We start from the raw sequence: 18,886 nt of genomic DNA, 5'->3' as shown, positions 1-18,886 counted from the left end.
TTTACATTCCTTGGAATCTTGGACTACTAAACTACTGTGTCTGCTGTTCATACTCAACAGTGACAGAATACACATTTGTCTTTTAAACAACTTCCTTTTACGTATGTTGAACTATACCAAACACAGCAAAGAGATTATTTTTTTTTAAAAAAAAAAAACCTCTACCCAGAACAACAAAGCATTAAAATCTTGAATGTGTGTCATATCTAACATGATTTACACAACAAAGGGATTCTTTTGTGAAACATTTTACATTATGAAAGACTACTGTAGCTAGTTCAGTCCACACATTTTAAACTAAGTACTGTGCGTCTGGATGACTGAATAACTAAGTGTTTTGAAGTGCACGTTAAAAAGTACGGCAATCTCAAAGGACAAATTAGCTTGGTATCCTGAGACCAGTAACAAAAAAAAACAAAAACAAAAAAAACAAAAAACCCAAAAAAAAAAAACACAGAAAGAAAAATTGGTCCTCAGAAGATAATACCCTGCAGCCAATATTCACGGTTTAAAAACCTTTTGTGTAAATGCATATTTGAGCAATGCCTATTTCCTTATATGCATTTATGAAGCAAAAGTTTTTGCATTTTTAAAGCTGTCTGTGTGAATTTGATCCCCTGAAGACTAAATCTACAATTACCTATATATACCTAATGTCATGTCAGTAGGAATTTGCAGATCTTGTAATTCAGAACCTTACAGGTCTACACAAAATTTAAGCACTGCATGAGTGGCAATCACCCAGTGTACAGTGTGACCTTGCCATCTAAGTAGTAGACATGATGGTCTCTATGAAGCACTGGTCAAAACCTTCAATACCACGATTGCACATTTTTTATATTAACCAGCACCACATAATCAGACTTTCAGACACGCTTGTGAAGTGTTCCGTTTCTCCTTTGATCATTTATTTAAAAATATTTTATTTTCAAAATAAACAATTTTTAAGAATTTAGGGTGAGCAGATAAAAAAATCTTTTCCTGGACAAATCAAATGTCATGTGAGGGCTGATGATGATTTTTCGAAATAAGTACTGGTAATTAAAAAAAAAATATGTTGTATACAAGGAAGGGACCTGGATTTCTAATTTCCTTCTAACCCTTGTAATGAGTTTTAAGGAGGCAGACTTCTGTCCTATGAGGAGTCTCACAGACTTTGATGGGGATCCGCATAAGTGTAGTGGGTATGCCCCTGCAGAGTTCCTGGTAGGATTGGGATCCTTAGGCCTGATTCATGTTAATAATTATGGCTTTTTTTTTTTTTTTTTTTGGTAAGTGGTGGAAGAACACAAATAGAAGCAGAAAAAAATTCAACTATACAAGTAGGTTAGCTGAGGGCTTATCAAAGGCTCTGCCATGTTACCCAACACAATGGAAGCAGATAGATATTAAAGAAGCAGATAGATATTAAAGACCGCAAATTATCTAGTCTAACCCCCTCCCAACTCACCTGAGTCCTAATCCTACCTATGGGCCCAGCTGGCTTCAAAAATCAACATGGGAGGGGGGTAACTGTATACCTAGCTGCAACACTTTACTGACTCTAGGCCTTCAACTCTAAACTATTTGGGGAAGGGACTGTGTCTTTAATTTCCTTGGACAGTACCATGCACAGTGTTATCCCTTTTATCTTTTGTAATTCATCTTCAATTATTGCAACAACTAGATAACAAGACTAAGTTGATCTCCGTTTCTAAGTCATGTGGCAAATGTCCTTACAAAACTACCTGGAGCACAAATCCCAACAAAAAGACAGGAAAAATATAAAAACATTCTAGGCAGAACTGTTCTTTTTCAGCCTTATAGGCATAACAAAACAACTGCAATAAATATTTGAAAATAATGCTTGGAGAAGGAATTGAGTGTAGAAACATTTGCAGTAGAAGAGATTTCTAACAAGTCACATAGGCCTAAAAATAGCTCAGCCTTTAATTTGAGAAAATACAGTTTTCCCATCATTCAACTTATAAATGCTCTTCAAACTATGGCAAATGGATATGAACTTGGTATCTTCTGGCTAGCAGGGAAGACACATGAAATCTTCCTCTGAAGCCAGTACTAACAAGACACTGTGACTCAGCCAAAATAGAAATGCAATTACTAGTACCATCTCTGCAAAGACTTGTTAAAACACTAAAACAAGGACATTCTAAGTTTAGTCCTACATCCCTTTGGGAAGGTTGCTCTATTTTACCTGAATACTGACAACATTTTGAGAACATTAAATAGTTTGTAATCTGCATGCAATTAGAAATATTCCGTAGAGGCCAACATGGGAAATAAGGGAATGGAAATGAGATAGAGAAAAACTACCTCTGAGATTGTTGTCTCAAGCAATTAATAGAAGCATTAATAGTAGTCTGAAGATTTATGAAGCAAATTTCTAGTGTATTACTGATACTTTGATGCTCTGATTTAACTTTTAGAAAGGCTATTTCCATTCACTACAAACTAATAGGATAAGCCACTTTTGTCATGTTACAATAGCATGTTTCCAACCCCCAACCCAACATATTTACTCTATTCCATTGAAAAGTGTGGCTCAGAGCTGGCCACCAAATGATATGGCAATACATTCACCCCAGGCTCAGTTTTCCCCCTTAACTCTCCAATTAAATTTCCACGCAGGAGTTTCCATTAACTTCTCCTCTTGGGGTCTGCTTTATTGAACCATTCTAGTTACATAATAAAAAGAGAGTTTTCTTGGCCCTTCCAGGTTCAAATTGTTCCTCAGATCAGCAGGATCCTGGTCAGCAGGATTCTCTGCAGCCACACTTCAAGAGATTGCAATTCTTCCCAAACCAAGCTGTGCAGGTTCCTCCAGTGTCTTCCTTCTAGGGCCTATGCCTAAATTCTGGCAAGCTTCCCTAGCTTGCCACAATCCTTGCTCTACTACCAGAGCCTTCCTGCTCCTCACATGTCTTCCAGTAAGTGAACAGAAGTGAAGCTTATAGGAGGTGCTGCAGTGTCACGTGATCCTTGATCACCTGACTTCATCACAGGGCAGAGCTTGGGGTCCTTAACCCCTGTGATATTACTGATTTTTTAAAATTTATTTATTTAAACTGCTTTTCCTTGGGTATTATTTCTAAAGCAATGGGTCAAGATGATTGACATAAGGCAGTTTTAGGATGACTAGTTTCTCTGACTCTGATGCAAAAAAAAAATCAATGGAAAGACTTCAAATGGGCTTCAGTGGCCTTTGGTTCAAGCCCTCTATGCACAGTCTCAATTAAAACTTTTCATCTGTGTAGGAATTAATAGATAGTACTTAAACTCACAAATATGAAAACGTAAACCAGTCATCATAAAAACAAAAGAAAAGGAGTACTTGTGGCACCTTAGAGACTAACAAATTTATTAGAGCATAAGCTTTCGTGAGCTACAGCTCACTTCATCAGATGCATTTGGTGGAAAAAACAGAGGAGAGATTTATATACACACACACAGAGAACATGAAACAATGGGTTTATCATACACACTGTAAGGAGAGTGATCACTTAAGATAAGCCATCACCAACAGCAGGGGGGGGAAGGAGGAAAACCTTTCATGGTGACAAGCAGGTAGCCTAATTCCAGCAGTTAACAAGAATATCAGAGGAACAGGGGGGGGGGGTGGGAGGGAGAAATAACATGGGGAAATAGTTTTACTTTGTGTAATGACTCATCCATTCCCAGTCTCTATTCAAGCCTAAGTTAATTGTATCCAGTTTGCAAATTAATTCCAATTCAGCAGTCTCTCGTTGGAGTCTGTTTTGAAGCTTTTTTGTTGAAGTATAGCCACTCTTAGGTCTGTGATCGAGTGACCAGAGAGATTGAAGTGTTCTCCAACTGGTTTTTGAATGTTATAATTCTTGACGTCTGATTTGTGTCCATTCATTCTTTTACGTAGAGACTGTCCAGTTTGACCAATGTACATGGCAGAGGGGCATTGCTGGCACATGATGGCATATATCACATTGGTAGATGCGCAGGTGAACGAGCCTCTGATAGTGTGGCTGATGTGATTAGGCCCTATGATGGTATCCCCTGAATAGATATGTGGACAGAGTTGGCAACGGGCTTTGTTGCAAGGATAGGTTCCTGGGTTAGTGGTTCTGTTGTGTGGTGTGTGGTTGCTGGTGAGTATTTGCTTCAGATTGGGGGGCTGTCTGTAAGCAAAGACTGGTCTGTCTCCCAAGATCTGAGAGAGCGATGGCTCGTCCTTCAGGATAGGTTGTAGATCCTTGATGATGCGTTGGAGGGGTTTTAGTTGGGGGCTGAAGGTGATGGCTAGTGGCGTTCTGTTGTTTTCTTTGTTGGGCCTGTCCTGTAGTAGGTGACTTCTGGGTACTCTTCTGGCTCTGTCAATCTGTTTCTTCACTTCAGCAGGTGGGTACTGTAGTTGTAGGAATGCATGATAGAGATCTTGTAGGTGTTTGTCTCTGTCTGAGGGGTTGGAGCAAATGCGGTTATATCGTAGCGCTTGGCTGTAGACAATGGATCGAGTGGTATGATCTGGATGAAAGCTAGAGGCATGTAGGTAGGAATAGCGGTCAGTAGGTTTCCGATATAGGGTGGTGTTTATGTGACCATCGCTTATTAGCACCGTAGTGTCCAGGAAGTGGATCTCTTGTGTGGACTGGTCCAGGCTGAGGTTGATGGTGGGATGGAAATTGTTGAAATCATGGTGGAATTCCTCAAGAGCTTCTTTTCCATGGGTCCAGATGATGAAGATGTCATCAATGTAGCGCAAGTAGAGTAGGGGCATTAGGGGACGAGAGCTGAGGAAGCGTTGTTCTAAGTCAGCCATAAAAATGTTGGCATACTGTGGGGCCATGCGGGTACCCATCGCAGTGCCGCTGATTTGAAGGTATACATTCTCACCAAATGTGAAATAGTTATGGGTCAGGACAAAGTCACAAAGTTCTGCCACCAGGTTAGCCGTGACAGTATCGGGGATACTGTTCCTGACGGCTTGTAGTCCATCTTTGTGTGGAATGTTGGTGTAGAGGGCTTCTACATCCATAGTGGCTAGGATGGTGTTTTTAGGAAGATCACCAATGGACTGTAGTTTCCTCAGGAAATCGGTGGTGTCTCGAAGATAGCTGGGAGTGCTGGTAACGAAGGGCCTGAGGAGGGAGTCTACATAGCCAGACAATCCTGCTGTCAGGGTGCCAATGCCTGAGATGATGGGGCGTCCAGGATTTCCAGGTTTATGGATCTTGGGTAGCAGATAGAATACCCCAGGTCCTGGCTCCAGGGGTGTGTCTGTGCGGATTTGTTCTTGTGCTTTTTCAGGGAGTTTCTTGAGCAAATGCTGTAGTTTCTTTTGGTAACTCTCAGTGGGATCAGAGGGTAATGGCTTGTAGAAAGTGGTGTTGGAGAGCTGCCTAGTAGCCTCTTGTTCATACTCTGACCTATTCATGATGACGACAGCACCTCCTTTGTCAGCCTTTTTGATTATGATGTCAGAGTTGTTTCTGAGGCTGTGGATGGCACTGTGTTCTGCATGGCTGAGGTTATGGGGTAAGCGATGCTGCTTTTCCACAATTTCAGCTCGTGCACGTCGGCGGAAGCAGTCTATGTAGAAATCCAGGCTGCTGTTTCGACCTTCAGGAGGAGTCCACCTAGAATCCTTCTTTTTGTAGTGTTGGCAGGAAGGTCTCTGTGGGTTAATATGTTGGTCAGAGGTGTGTTGGAAATATTCCTTGAGTCTGAGACGTCGAAAATAGGATTCTAGGTCACCACAGAACTGTATCATGTTCGTGGGGGTGGAGGGGCAAAAGGAGAGGCCCCGAGATAGGACAGATTCTTCCGCTGGGCTAAGAGTATAGTTGGATAGATTAACAATATTGCTGGGTGGGTTACGGGAACCATTGTTGTGGCCCCTTGTGGCATATAGTAGTTTAGATAGCTTAGTGTCCTTTTTCTTTTGTAGAGAATCAAAGTGTGTTTTGTAAATGGCTTGTCTAGTTTTTGTAAAGTCCAGCCACGAGGAAGTTTGTGTGGAAGGTTGGTTCTTTATGAGAGTATCCAGTTTTGAGAGCTCATTCTTAATCTTTCCCTGTTTGCTGTAGAGGATGTTGATCAGGTGGTTCCGCAGTTTCCTTGAGAGTGTGTGGCACAAGCTGTCAGCATAGTCTGTGTGGTATGTAGATTGTAATGGATTTTTTACCTTCAGTCCTTTCGGTATGATGTCCATCTGTTTGCATTTGGAGAGGAAGATGATGTCTGTCTGTATCTGTGCGAGTTTTTTCATGAAGTTGACAGATTTCCACTCTATACGGCTAAATTCAGTGCCTTGCATAATCACAGGTTTCAGAGTAGCAGCCGTGTTAGTCTGTATTCGCAAAAAGAAAATTCGCCTTTTATTCGCCTGTATTCGCCTTTTATGATGAGATTACTGGTTCTGTGGATGAAGGGAAAGCAGTGGATGTATTGTTTCTTGACTTTAGCAAAGCTTTTGACACGGTCTCCCACAGCATTCTTGTCAGCAAGTTAAGGAAGTATGGGCTGGATGAATGCACTATAAGGTGGGTAGAAAGCTGGCTAGATTGTCGGGCTCAACGGGTAGTGATCAATGGCTCCATGTCTAGTTGGCAGCCGGTGTCAAGTGGAGTGCCCCAGGGGTCGGTCCTGGGGCCCGTTTTGTTCAATATCTTCAATATCTTCATAAATGATCTGGAGGATGGTGTGGATTGCACTCTCAGCAAATTTGCGGATGATACTAAACTGGGAGGAGTGGTAGATACGCTGGAGGGGAGGGATAGGATACAGAAGGACCTAGACAAATTGGAAGATTGGGCCAAAAGAAATCTAATGAGGTTCAATAAGGATAAGTGCAGGACCCTGCACTTAGGATGGAAGAATCCAATGCACCGCTACAGACTAGGGACCGAATGGCTCGGCAGCAGTTCTGCGGAAAAGGACCTAGGGGTGACAGTGGACGAGAAGCTGGATATGAGTCAGCAGTGTGCCCTTGTTGCCAAGAAGGCCAATGGCATTTTGGGATGTATAAGTAGGGGCATAGCGAGCAGATCGAGGGACGTGATCGTTCCCCTCTATTCGACACTGGTGAGGCCTCATCTGGAGTACTGTGTCCAGTTTTGGGCCCCACACTACAAGAAGGATGTGGATAAATTGGAAAGAGTACAGCGAAGGGCAACAAAAATGATTAGGGGTCTAGAGCACATGACTTATGAGGAGAGGCTGAGGGAGCTGGGATTGTTTAGTCTGCAGAAGAGAAGAATGAGGGGGGATTTGATAGCTGCTTTCAACTACCTGAAAGGGGGTTTCAAAGAGGATGGCTCTAGACTGTTCTCAATGGTAGCAGATGACAGAACGAGGAGTAATGGTCTCAAGTTGCAATGGGGAGGTTTAGATTGGATATTAGGAAAAACTTTTTCACTAAGAGGGTGGTGAAACACTGGAATGCGTTACCTAGGGAGGTGGTAGAATCTCCTTCCTTAGAGGTTTTTAAGGTCAGGCTTGACAAAGCCCTGGCTAGGATGATTTAACTGGGACTTGGTCCTGCTTTGAGCAGGGGGTTTGGACTAGATGACCTTCTGGGGTCCCTTCCAACCCTGATATTCTATGATTCTATGAATGACCACTCTTAAAATCTAGTTTGTCCAGCTGCAGAACACAGGCCATAGGACTTCCCTGAATTAATTACTATTTAAAGTTGAGCATATATCTTTTAAATAAAGATTGAGTTTTTTTTAAAATTGCCAGAGATGGAGACTCCACCACAATCCCTAGTAAATTGTTCCACAGGCTAATTATCTTAAATGTTACAAATTTACACTTTATTTCCAGTCTGAATTTATCTAGCTTCAACTTCCAACCATTCCCATAAATACTTTTGTCTGCTAGACTGAAGGGCTCATTATCAAATTTTTGTTCCCAATCTAGGTATCAACAGACTGTAATCAAGTCACCCCTTAATCTTCTTTTTGTTAAGTAAACAGAGAGTATATCACTAAGACATGTATTCCAACCCTTTAATCATTCTTGTGATTCTTCTCTAAAGCCGCTCCTATTTGTCAATATCCTTCTTGAATTGTGGACCTGAGAATGGACAATATATTTCAGGAGTGGTTGCACTACTGACCAAACAGATGTACTAAGCCACAACAAAATAAATCTACCTTTTAGATGCTCTTCAATATGGGGCTCCTCATGCATTTCTTGCCTTATTGGACTTCTAGACTTTTGTGGCTAAAAACAGAATACAACGGAAACAAAATACTTCAGGTCTATGGGGGAAAAAAAACTGTCACGTATCCACAGTAACAGGAATCACCATATAGCCTTAGCAAAGCAGTCAAGAGATCTGTGAATTACAAGATTTTAAACAGCTTTTCAATCAAATATTGATATTTGATAGTTTAGTAGTGGTGATTAGCAATATTATATCACAAAAGCACAGCAACACAAATTCTACTTAACTGTTAAATCTGCCACAGAAATAGTGGATTATTGTAATATAGAGATCTCAAGACAAATCACTTAGCTCCAGATACAGTTTCTAGGGATTATTCTCCCTGTAAAGTGAAGTTCTCTGAAGATACTTTAGTATAAATCTAGATTAGAAAAACTTGTAGATGAAGATACACCACTAAAGTAGCTATCACCAGAGTATGTAGCTGTTGTGGCAGTAAAAAAAAAAAAAATCTTCCTTAGACAGTCATTTTCCAGTCTTCCCTGGATTTTTCTTAAAACAAGTGATTTTGCAGCTCAGCACAAAAAAGGTGGAGCAGAGAAAATGAACATCAGTAGCATCTGTTCATTTCAAAATACTTACTAATGGATATTAAGGATCATAAAATTTATGTATGAATAAGTATTTTCAGAAGAACTATTTATCATAATAAGCATATTCACAATAGGACTCCAACCCTTAAAAAAAAAAAAGAAAAAACAACCAAGCACAGATTGAGACATTATGTAATTTAAAAGGGGGAAGTACACCATTGGAATAGGCAATAGATTCTACTGCTGAATAATCTGGAAGGTACATGTGTGCAATTTAAATACGAGTCATTTGAAAAGCTGCAGCTAAATATCTGGAGATTGTCCCTTTAAAAGCTTGCAAGATTCAAATTCAGTTTTAGTTGCACACACATTCTATGTAAATAGTAATAAATATAAAAAGAAAATTTCAATTTAAGATTGTGGACAACTACACAGGAGAGAATGCTATCGCTACAAAATACCAGAAATACCTCTTCAGTTTTCAAGTTCGTTTTCAGTTCCAGTTCTTCAGCTAAGATTGGTAAAGTTTCTTTCTTGCCTGATGAAATATAAGTAGATTAACAATTATTTTATAAATTGTATAGAACTGCAATAGGACTGCTGTTCCCCAGGATCATCATATAACTTGATGCATCTGATGTAGCTACCCCAGTGATTAAATGAATTAATCATTTTGAAAATAATCTGTCCCCCACAAAACAGTTCACTCTCCCATCCACTTTTTTACGTTTTGATGGTAGAGTTGGGGGTGGAAAACATTGGATCCCAGGTTTCTCTCTGCTTGATTTTGAAAATTATGGAAAATATTGAACATTTTATTTTAAATATACTGTTAGTAATATCAACAGACTTCATTATGTAAAAATCTAAATAGAACATTAAAACTGTATGAGTCACTAGATAGCTCAGGAGTTGCACTAAGGGATGTAAATCAAGATTTTATTTAAAAAAAAAATGCCTAAAGTTAAGAGTTTAAGTCCATAAGTAGGCACCCAAATAAATGACCAGATTTTCAGAGAGGTTTACCATTCAATAGCTCCAATTTATGCAATGATTGTCTTTTTGCAATATCCTGAAGATTCTGCCCTCCGAAACACTCTTTAAATAGGAGCCACAAGGTCTCCACACCTCTGAAAATCAGGTCAATTAATTAGATATCTAAATATGGATTCTGAAGTCTTCAGGAACTCTTTTTTGAAAATCTTATTAACCAAAAGTCATTACCATCTGAAGGCTGCTTGATGATCTATGTGAAATAACTCACTAGTTGCAGTCCACCAAATAAAATGAGTACAAATGGCATCGACGTAGGCTGTTTCAGTGGAGAACAAAAATTGAATAGGAAGATTGAACTACCCAGTATTCCCCAGAGGAGACAGGGTTGAGGAAGATTTGCAGGGCCGTGAGTGGAAGTTTGCATTGTCATGGCCCATACTTGTCCCTATTCTATACATAGTAAACTTCAGTCTTCAAGTTTGTCAATTTGGCATATTTCTGGAAACTAAAGTTGTCTTACAATGTTTAATGTATTTCTTCGATCTTCATTAATGAGAAAACCTGACAGAGAAGAAAGTATTTATAAAGGAAAATTACTTGACTAGTATTTACTGTTTCCTTTACTATTAATGAAGATACAGTATATCTGAGAGCTTTCTTTCTTTACAGCCTGATTTCTTCTGAGTCTGAAATGAAGTAATTGTGATGCTGGTAGACCAGGTGGCAGTTCATGTCAAGGTCCCCATGTCTCAATTGGCCACTGACAAATACATAGCTGGAATCAGATGTGTGTTAGCATTGTTAAAAGTATGAATTATAAGAATGTGTTGAGACTTTATTGAATGCTTGTCAGTTGCTGCATGCATTAATCTCATTCATAACATCTGTAATCCCATATTGAAAGGTAATATTTGAGCGGTTTATTGTGAGACTCTGTGACTGTGTAAGTCAGCAGACAGGAAAGAGACATTACTTAATGTGAGAGGTACACAGACCATTATAGGGCATTTCAACAGAATTTCCCCTGCATATGTAATTCAGGAACTGCAATAGTATGTTAGGTATATAGAGTTTATAAATAAGAGGGGGTGGGGATGGGACGAGAAAGAGAAAACCTTACCTGAATTGAAGCTTGTATTTTGTTGAAAAGAAACTTCGATTCCAAGTTTATCATCTACTTCCACGGTGTTCCTCTTGCCATCATTCTCAAATTGTTTATCGATATGAGACACAGGGAAGTCACTCTTTTCTCCCAGTTTTGCTTCTACTGTTATTTCACCCTGCTTGGTATTTACAGTCAATTTGCTTTCATGTTTAGAAACTAGTGGAAGTGTTTTAGCCCTAGGAGGTGACATCTTTGCTTCAGAAAAGTCATTTTCTAATAAGCTACTGTTAATCTTAAAATCTGTGTTTTTAAAATCATCATTCCTTTTTGCTTCTTTTGAAGGAATACAAGGTTCTGATGTAACTTCCACATATGGAATATACTCTTCAGCTCTTTCATCACTTGCATCCATCTCTGTAGAAGGACCAACAATGACTGTAGACTCTGTACTAATCTCCATACAGAGGGCTTCATCTACACTTATGAGGTTCACTGTAGTCTCAGCTGTTTCTGCAACTTCAGTGTCTACTGTGATCTTACCTACTACTGATTCTCCCATCACAGCATCCTCATGAATCTCCTCTTCTCCCCTAAATATGCATTCATCTCCTTCTTTACCACCCACAGACAAAGAACTATCACTTTTTTCTGGGCCTGTAGATGACAGGATGCATTCAACTTCTTTGGTACTATTAAAGATGACATTTTCATCTTTTACTTCTGTGTTTGCTGCAACGAGCTGACTTTCCTCTATGACTGAGAAGGTGAAAAGACTGTCACATTCTGCCATAGTACTGAGAGTGATCACAGCACCTTCCTCTTTATCTTCTATACTTGAAGCAATCTGTTGATCTTCATTGCTGCTGGCAACTCTCAGCATTGGAGCCTCACATTCTACCACCTTTCTAACAAAATCATAGAACCACCACTTTTTCCTTCTGTGTTTAGAGCAGTTAGCTCACACTGCTCATCTTTCGCTGCACTGGTCTCAACAACCTTACATTCTTCTGCTGCATTTGGAGAGATCATGGAACCCTCATCTTTTTCTTCTGTTTCTGCTGCAATGAGTTGACTTTCAGCTTGTGTGGCTGCACTGATCAGGACTATCGCACATTCTTCCTTCCCACTTCTGGAGATCATGGCAGCCTCCAGTCTTCCTTCTGTTCCTGAAGCACTGAGTTGATCCTCATCTTGTGTGGCTGCACTGGGCATAGGAGCCTCAAAATATTCCCTACTTGTGGAGATCATAGCAGTGTCACTTTTTGTTTCTGTGCCTGTAGCAACATGCTGAATCCTATCCTCTGTGGCTTCACTAGACATGAGGATCACTTGTTCTTCCATTATACTTGTGGAAATCATAGCACACTCATCTTTTTCTTCTTTGCTGCTTGCAGTTGGATGATTTTCATCATCATCTCTAGCACTGGATGCACTGGGCATGGCAACCTCATATATCTCCATATCTATACAAAACACAGTACTCTCATTCACTTCTTCTGTTCTTGCAGCAGTGACCTGACTGTTATATTCCATAGCTGCACTAGGCATGGGAGCTTCAAATTCTTCCACAATACTGGTGGAAATCATTGTACACTCATCTTTTGCTTGTTTACTGCTGGCAGTGTATGTATTCTCTTTGAATTCTGTGGCTGTACTAGGCATGGGAACCTCAAATTCTTCTCTCTCTATTAAGGCCACAGTGCTTTCATTTTCATCTGTTCTTGCAACAGTGGGGGAACCTTCTTCAATTTCTGTGGCTGAACATGGCATAGGAACATCACCTTCTTCTACATACTGGTAGAGATCACGTCACCTTTAGCTTTCTCTTCATCAGTAAAAGCAGCAGGACTCTCATCTTTCTTTGTGACTACACTGGTTATGGGACCCTCACATTCTCTGCCATGATTTCCATTGGCACTATTGTCATTCTTTTCTTCAGCTGCGGCAGCAGACTGACCCATATCTTTCTCTGTCACTGCACTAGTCATCAGACCCTCATATTCTTCAACATCTATAGACATCATGGCATTCTCATCTTTTTCTGTATTTGGGGTCAAAGCGTCTTCATCTGCTACGCTTGCACTTGTAACGCTGCTCTCAACTATCCCCTTTGCACTTTTGCAGATTATGCCACTATTAGCTTCTTTCTTTGCACCAGTATTGCTGTCAACCCCATCTTTATTTATATTTGTGGCAGCCATACCTGATTCAGCTTCTACTTGTTCTGCAACGATGCAGATAATGGAACTTTCACCTTCTTCTGACCCTATACAAATGAGTGCACTTTCACCTTCTATTCCTGCACAAGTTGAAGAATGCTCTATTTCTTCATTTCCTCTTCCTGTACTGGTCACAATACCCTCACCTTCTTCATCCTCTTCTTTTGCACCTGTGCTAGTCACAAAGCCTTCATCGTCACAAGGCCCTATGCTGATCATAGTGATAGTAGCTTCTTCTTTTGCTCCTATACTGTCCATTGCACTTTCACATTTTTCTACATCTAAGCCAACTGCAAAACCTTCATTGCTATCTTCCAGTCCTGTGCAGACTGCTGCAGTCTCAGCATCATCTTCTGCTATTATGCCTGTGCTGGTCACTGTACTTTCACCATTTACAGGATCTTCACCTTTGTCAGCACTTGTTCCTGTCATGGTATTGTTGTTCATGACCATTTCGACACCTGCACCAGTTACAGCACTGTCTTCGTGCATCTACACCAGTCACTGAGCCAATTATGAAGTCAGGACCTCTTTCTTCTGCACCTGTACAAGTCACAGCACCCTCACTTTCTTTTAACTGGCCAGCACCAGTTACATTGCTCTGGCATTCATCTGAATTGTTGCTGCTCATGGATCCTTCACCTGCTTCTGTGCCTGCACTGGTTACAGCACCGTCACTTTCAATTTCACCTATACAGGTAATAGAACCTTCAAATTTGCCTGTACGTCTAAAAGTTGAAGTCTTGCATTTCTCTTCTGACCCTGCACTAGTCACAGCGTCATCTTTTTCTTCTGTCCCAGCACTATTCACATTATCGTCAATTTCTATTCTGCATGCATTGACTGAATCTTTACCATTTTCTTCTGTATAAATCATGCTGCACTCACCACTTTCTCCTTCCTTTGTACTAGTCAGAAAACTATCCGTTTCTGCAAATCCTCCAGTGACAACACCGCCACCTTCTTCAGCTGCTGCAACAGTACACTCACCATCTGCTTCTGTGCTGAAACTGACACCTTCATTACTTTTTGCCCATATACTTGTTGTGAAACCTTCATCTGCTTCTATGCTTGTGCAGGTTAAAGTAACCTCACTTTCTTTTTCTGAGCAAGTAGTTGTGGCATCACTTTCCTTTTCAGAAGGAATTACAGCACCCTCACCTTTCCCATCTCCTGTACTAGTGGCCATTACAGTGCTCTCAATCATTTTCTCTGTGCTAGTTCCTATTGCAGTGGCTTCAGTTGTTTCTAGCCTGTTGTATATGTGATCAACACTTCCTGCACTGGTGCCCACTACATTGTTTTCATTTTTATCTTCAGTGTCAGTTATGCCATCACCTTCTTCTGCTCCACTAACTATAAAAGAGTCTTTAATTATTTCTTCTGGAACTCTTATAACATTCATTGGCACTAGCAACAAAGAAGATTCTACGTCACCCATATCGTGTCCTTCACTCTTTTTGACCACGTCCACCATGGTACCCTTTTCTTCCTTTGCAGCAGGGCCTATATTTAAGTTATCATCACTTTCTTTTTTCCGCAGGTTCATTAAGACAGATTTTTTCATGCTTATACCTCTATGATCTGCAGCTTGGTCAGTCATCAAGCCTTCTATTCCACCAGTCACATTATATGCATTTCTTCCTTGCACACTATCTAACATAGTCACTTGATCATAACCTTCTTGTATACTTACATCACTTATGTTCTCTCCTACTGCTTCTTCACCAATTAGAGGAGTCTCACCATCTTTTTTTCCAGTGTCTATCATCGTGACTTCACCTTCTTTCATAACACAACCTAGCACAGGGATACCCTGTTTCATGTATGCAGTTTGTGTTTCATTTTTGTCTAAAATAAAGGAGTCTTTATTTAAACAAATCTTATCTAAAGTATGAGATTCCTCTTTAGCTACATTAGGCAAAGAGTCTGTGAAGTCTGAGATAATATATCCATGGACTTTTTATGGGAAGCATCTTGTCTGGATGAATTAATTGCTAAAGAAATACTTTCTTCAATAGGATTGACATTATTGATTAATTCTTTTGGTTTTCTGGCATCTTCTGAAGTCTGCTCCTTAATAGGAGCATTAAGTAAAATTCTACCACTTGTTTCATACACAATGTTCATTTGATATGCCCCCTGTTTAATGGGTCCTTGCTCCTCAGAAGCTTGTTTGGACACAGTATCTAGTGCATCAACTCCTTTAACAGGATTTTTTTCATGTTCAATGATTTGTTTAGAATTTCTGTCAGCTGAAAACTCTGATGCACATGCTTCGAAATCTGCCAACCTGTTTCTTAATTCATTTTTTGAACTCTGTACGTTCGTATTTTCTTTTGCAGTATTTTCAGAGTCCATGCCTAGTAGTGAATTACTACTGCTTTTTTCTTCAATTTTAGATGCTTCATGTATCTTTGCATATGTCTGTTCTGAATCAACTTCCATTGGCTCTTCTCCTTGTTCAGAATGTAATGAGTCATCACTAGTCCTGATTGGTCTTTGAGTGGATGGAATATGACTGGTTACAATTATATCAGTTACTAATTTTTCCTCTTCCATTGTCATTTCATGGGCTGACAAGCTTCCTTTTTTATTTTCACAAGACAATTTCTTACTTGACTTTTTATCCATAATCATAATCCCTTGCACCTTTTCATGGCTACCGTCCATTTCTTTAATATCTTTGTCCTCCAATTTGTTACTCTCTTCCTTCTTCTTCATTTCCTTATTGCTATGCTTTAAGTTTCTGCTTTTGTGACCTTCTACTGACAGCTTTCTTTCTAGTTTGGAATAACTTAAATCTTTATCACTCTTATTTTTCTCTTTTACAGTTACCTTTTCTCCTGCTTGTAACTTAACTCTGTGGCTAAAGTCTTTTTGTGAACTATAAATTGAATGCAACCCACTTTCTAGCTCAAAATCAACAATGCTTTCTTCAAAAACTTTATCTTCGTTCTTGGATTTGCATTGTTTATCTGTGTCATTCTCTTCCATGTTCTTATCTCTGTCTGATTTCTGAACAGTCTCGTGTTTTGTAAAACTTTCTTGTAATTCTGTTTCAATTGGTTTGGATTGTTTACTATGACTCTTAGATTTAGACTTTAACAAAAACTTGTCTTCTAAAAAACTCTTCGGTCTTCGTCTATCTCTGTGAATACTATCTTCTTGCCTTAAATTACTATCTGAATTAGTTGATTCTATTTCATTTTTATCTTCTGAACAGCTTTCACTCCTTCTCTGTGATGAAGAAACAAGTTGCTTAGAATTACCCTGAGAATCCTTCTGTGGCCTAGAATCACTTGATGACCTTTTGGACTTGTATTCTGCTCTTGACTTTTCTGTTGAAATGTGTCTTTCTTTTTGTTATTTTCTTTACGCAACATTTCTTCATTTTTAAAGAGTATTCAGAAACATTTTTTCCATCTTTGCTAGTCGTTGATAGTTTCCTTTCACTTCTGTGTTTACTTTTTCTTTCAAATTTATCATCTGATGGAACCTTGTTTGTTGATTATGTTTTTGAACACTATCCTCACCTTTCAAGCTTCTCTCAAAAGAATGAAGGTCAATATCATCACTTATTTTATGTACACTGTCTCCTTTATATTTATGTTTACTAACAATTTATCTTCTGAAAGAGTTCTTCTTTTTCATTTTTATCTTTAAATGATTCAGTTCTTTCTTGGAAAGACTTCTCAAATTTTGAATTCTGTATCATCTTTTTTAAGATGTTGTTTCATTTTTAAAAGGCATATTTCTGCCTCTGCAGTTCATCAGTATTAATCTCAGCTCTGTCCCAGCTGCTTTTTGGGATCCTTTGTTTCTGTGTCCTGCTGCGTTCCTTCTATCTGAAGAGAGGTAGATGTTTTTCTTTTATGTTCTCTTTCCACTTTAGGATCATTTTGCTTTCCTCAGTTGAATGTACTGACTCTGAAACTCTTCTAACAGGCTTAGTCACTTCGCTTTTTCCATGATTATGCTTCAGCTCCTTTGAAGGGATTTTTTCACAGGTCTAAAACAAGAAAAAACAGAACAAAAAAATCATCAGTACATTTACTACACTGAGGAATCATTTATCATCTTAATTTAGATCTTTGAAATAATTAGTTACACATATTCCTTGCAAGAACCCCAAATTAATTTCCCCCTCCCAATAGGCAAAAATATGAAATAATAATCAGAATTAGTAGGCATCCCTGAATTAATTCCGGTTTGAACTAGAGCTTATCTTTAAAATAAATCCAATCTTGATTTAAAAATTTCTAGTGATGAAGAATCTCACAACCTTTGGTAAATTGTTCCAACAGTTAATCACTCTCACTATTAGAAATTGTACCTTATTTCCAGTCTGATTTTGTCAAGCTTCAATTTACTGTAAATCTTGTTACAGTAAAAGCAGTGTTATTCAACATGTTGGGGGAATGGGGTGCTGGGAATCAAAAAATTTTAGTTAACTAAAAGGGGAGGAATTTGGGAATAGGAGGGGGGCCTCAGGGCTCGGCGGTGGGAGAGGGTGCGGGCTCTGGGTGGGAGTTTAGGTGAAGGAGGCAAGGGGTTGTGGTGTGGAAGGGGTTTTGGGATGCCGGATCCAGGCAGCGCTCACCTCGGGTGGCTCCTAGAAGTGGTAGCATGTCTCTGCTGCTCCTAGGGCGGAGGCGCGGCCAGGTGACTCTGTGCGCAGCCCCTGCAGCAACCATTGGCTGCAATTCGTGCCAGTGAGAGCTGCGGAGCCAGCACTTGGGACGGGGGCAGAGCACGGAGCCCCCATGGCTGTTCCTCCACCTCAGAGCAGCAGGGACATGTCGCCACTTCCGGGCAGCCATTCGGAGCCATATAGGGAGCCTCCGGCCCCGCACCAACCGGACTTTTAATAGCCCGGTCTGCGTTCTGATAGGACTGCCAGGGTCCCTTTTGACCAGACGTTCCAATAGAAAACCGGACACCCGGCAACTCTATTGAAGATCAGAAATGCTGGTTTAGAGAGCTTCCAGTTGGTAAAGAGAATACAGCTTTACTGTATTTGTGTCTGCTAGAAAGAAGCGCCCCGTTATCAAATTTCTGATCCCCACCCATAACTGATCAAAATTCACCCCTTAACCCTCTCTTTGATAAGCTACACAAATTAAACTTCTTGAGTCTCTCCTATAAGGCATGCTTACCAAATCTTTTATAATTCTCATAGCTCTTCTTTGAACCCTCTCCAATTTTTCGATATCTTTCTTGAAGTATGAATGCAAGAGCTGGACACAGTAATCCATCAATGTCAAATACAGAGATAATATAACCTACCTAACTCCTACTTATTGTAACACTACAAAGGTTTTCTACACTAGCTGTTCTACAAAGCCACGAAGCAGCATTACTAAAATAACAAGGCTAGAAATTAAACCAAGAGAAAGAATTAGAGGGAAAAATAATTCATAAGATTAATCTAGTAGTAGGGAAGTTTAGTATATACAGATAATCATTTTTCCAATTAAAATGAACAGAAGAGAGACATTTGATAATTTCTGTACAGTAAAACAAATGGTTTTGATATGAATTTCAAATAAAGTTTACTAGTTGATCTATGACACAAACCTCATTTGTCTTTTGTGTTTCTTTGGAATCTTCTTCAGGATGCTCATATTTCTTTTGGCCAACCATCTTCAACATGCCTAAAATAATCAGTCAAAGCATTAGAAAAATGTCGTAACAATTTAGTCTAACTCATCACTCACAGACTATCAGTTTTTAACTAAGAAAAAATAGACATTTGCACACTAAAGCATCTAACAGAACTTGCTGCAGAACCTTGGGCAAGTCATTTAATACAGTAAGCTTCTAT

General features: G+C 39.6%; 1 protein-coding gene across 1 annotated transcript in view; it reads right to left on the bottom strand.

The window, feature by feature from the left end:
• The window catches only part of BOD1L1 (biorientation of chromosomes in cell division 1 like 1), a 58,081-nt gene that overhangs the window by 26,534 nt on the left and 12,661 nt on the right, over positions 1-18,886 (bottom strand). The window contains 16 exon segments of the mRNA XM_038398520.2: positions 8,133-8,202; positions 9,210-9,277; positions 10,856-11,752; positions 11,755-12,633; positions 12,636-13,554; positions 13,556-15,006; positions 15,009-16,418; positions 16,421-16,459; positions 16,462-16,563; positions 16,566-16,676; positions 16,679-16,802; positions 16,805-16,855; positions 16,857-16,963; positions 16,966-17,071; positions 18,640-18,696; positions 18,698-18,716. Of these exon segments, the coding sequence (XP_038254448.2) occupies positions 8,133-8,202; positions 9,210-9,277; positions 10,856-11,752; positions 11,755-12,633; positions 12,636-13,554; positions 13,556-15,006; positions 15,009-16,418; positions 16,421-16,459; positions 16,462-16,563; positions 16,566-16,676; positions 16,679-16,802; positions 16,805-16,855; positions 16,857-16,963; positions 16,966-17,071; positions 18,640-18,696; positions 18,698-18,716 (6,410 nt within the window).

The sequence above is a fragment of the Dermochelys coriacea genome, chromosome 4 (assembly GCF_009764565.3).
Source record: "Dermochelys coriacea isolate rDerCor1 chromosome 4, rDerCor1.pri.v4, whole genome shotgun sequence".
In the NCBI taxonomy this organism is placed as follows: domain Eukaryota; kingdom Metazoa; phylum Chordata; order Testudines; family Dermochelyidae; genus Dermochelys; species Dermochelys coriacea.
Note: the sequence above shows the minus strand (reverse complement) of the source record. Positions and strands in the feature narration are given on the sequence as shown.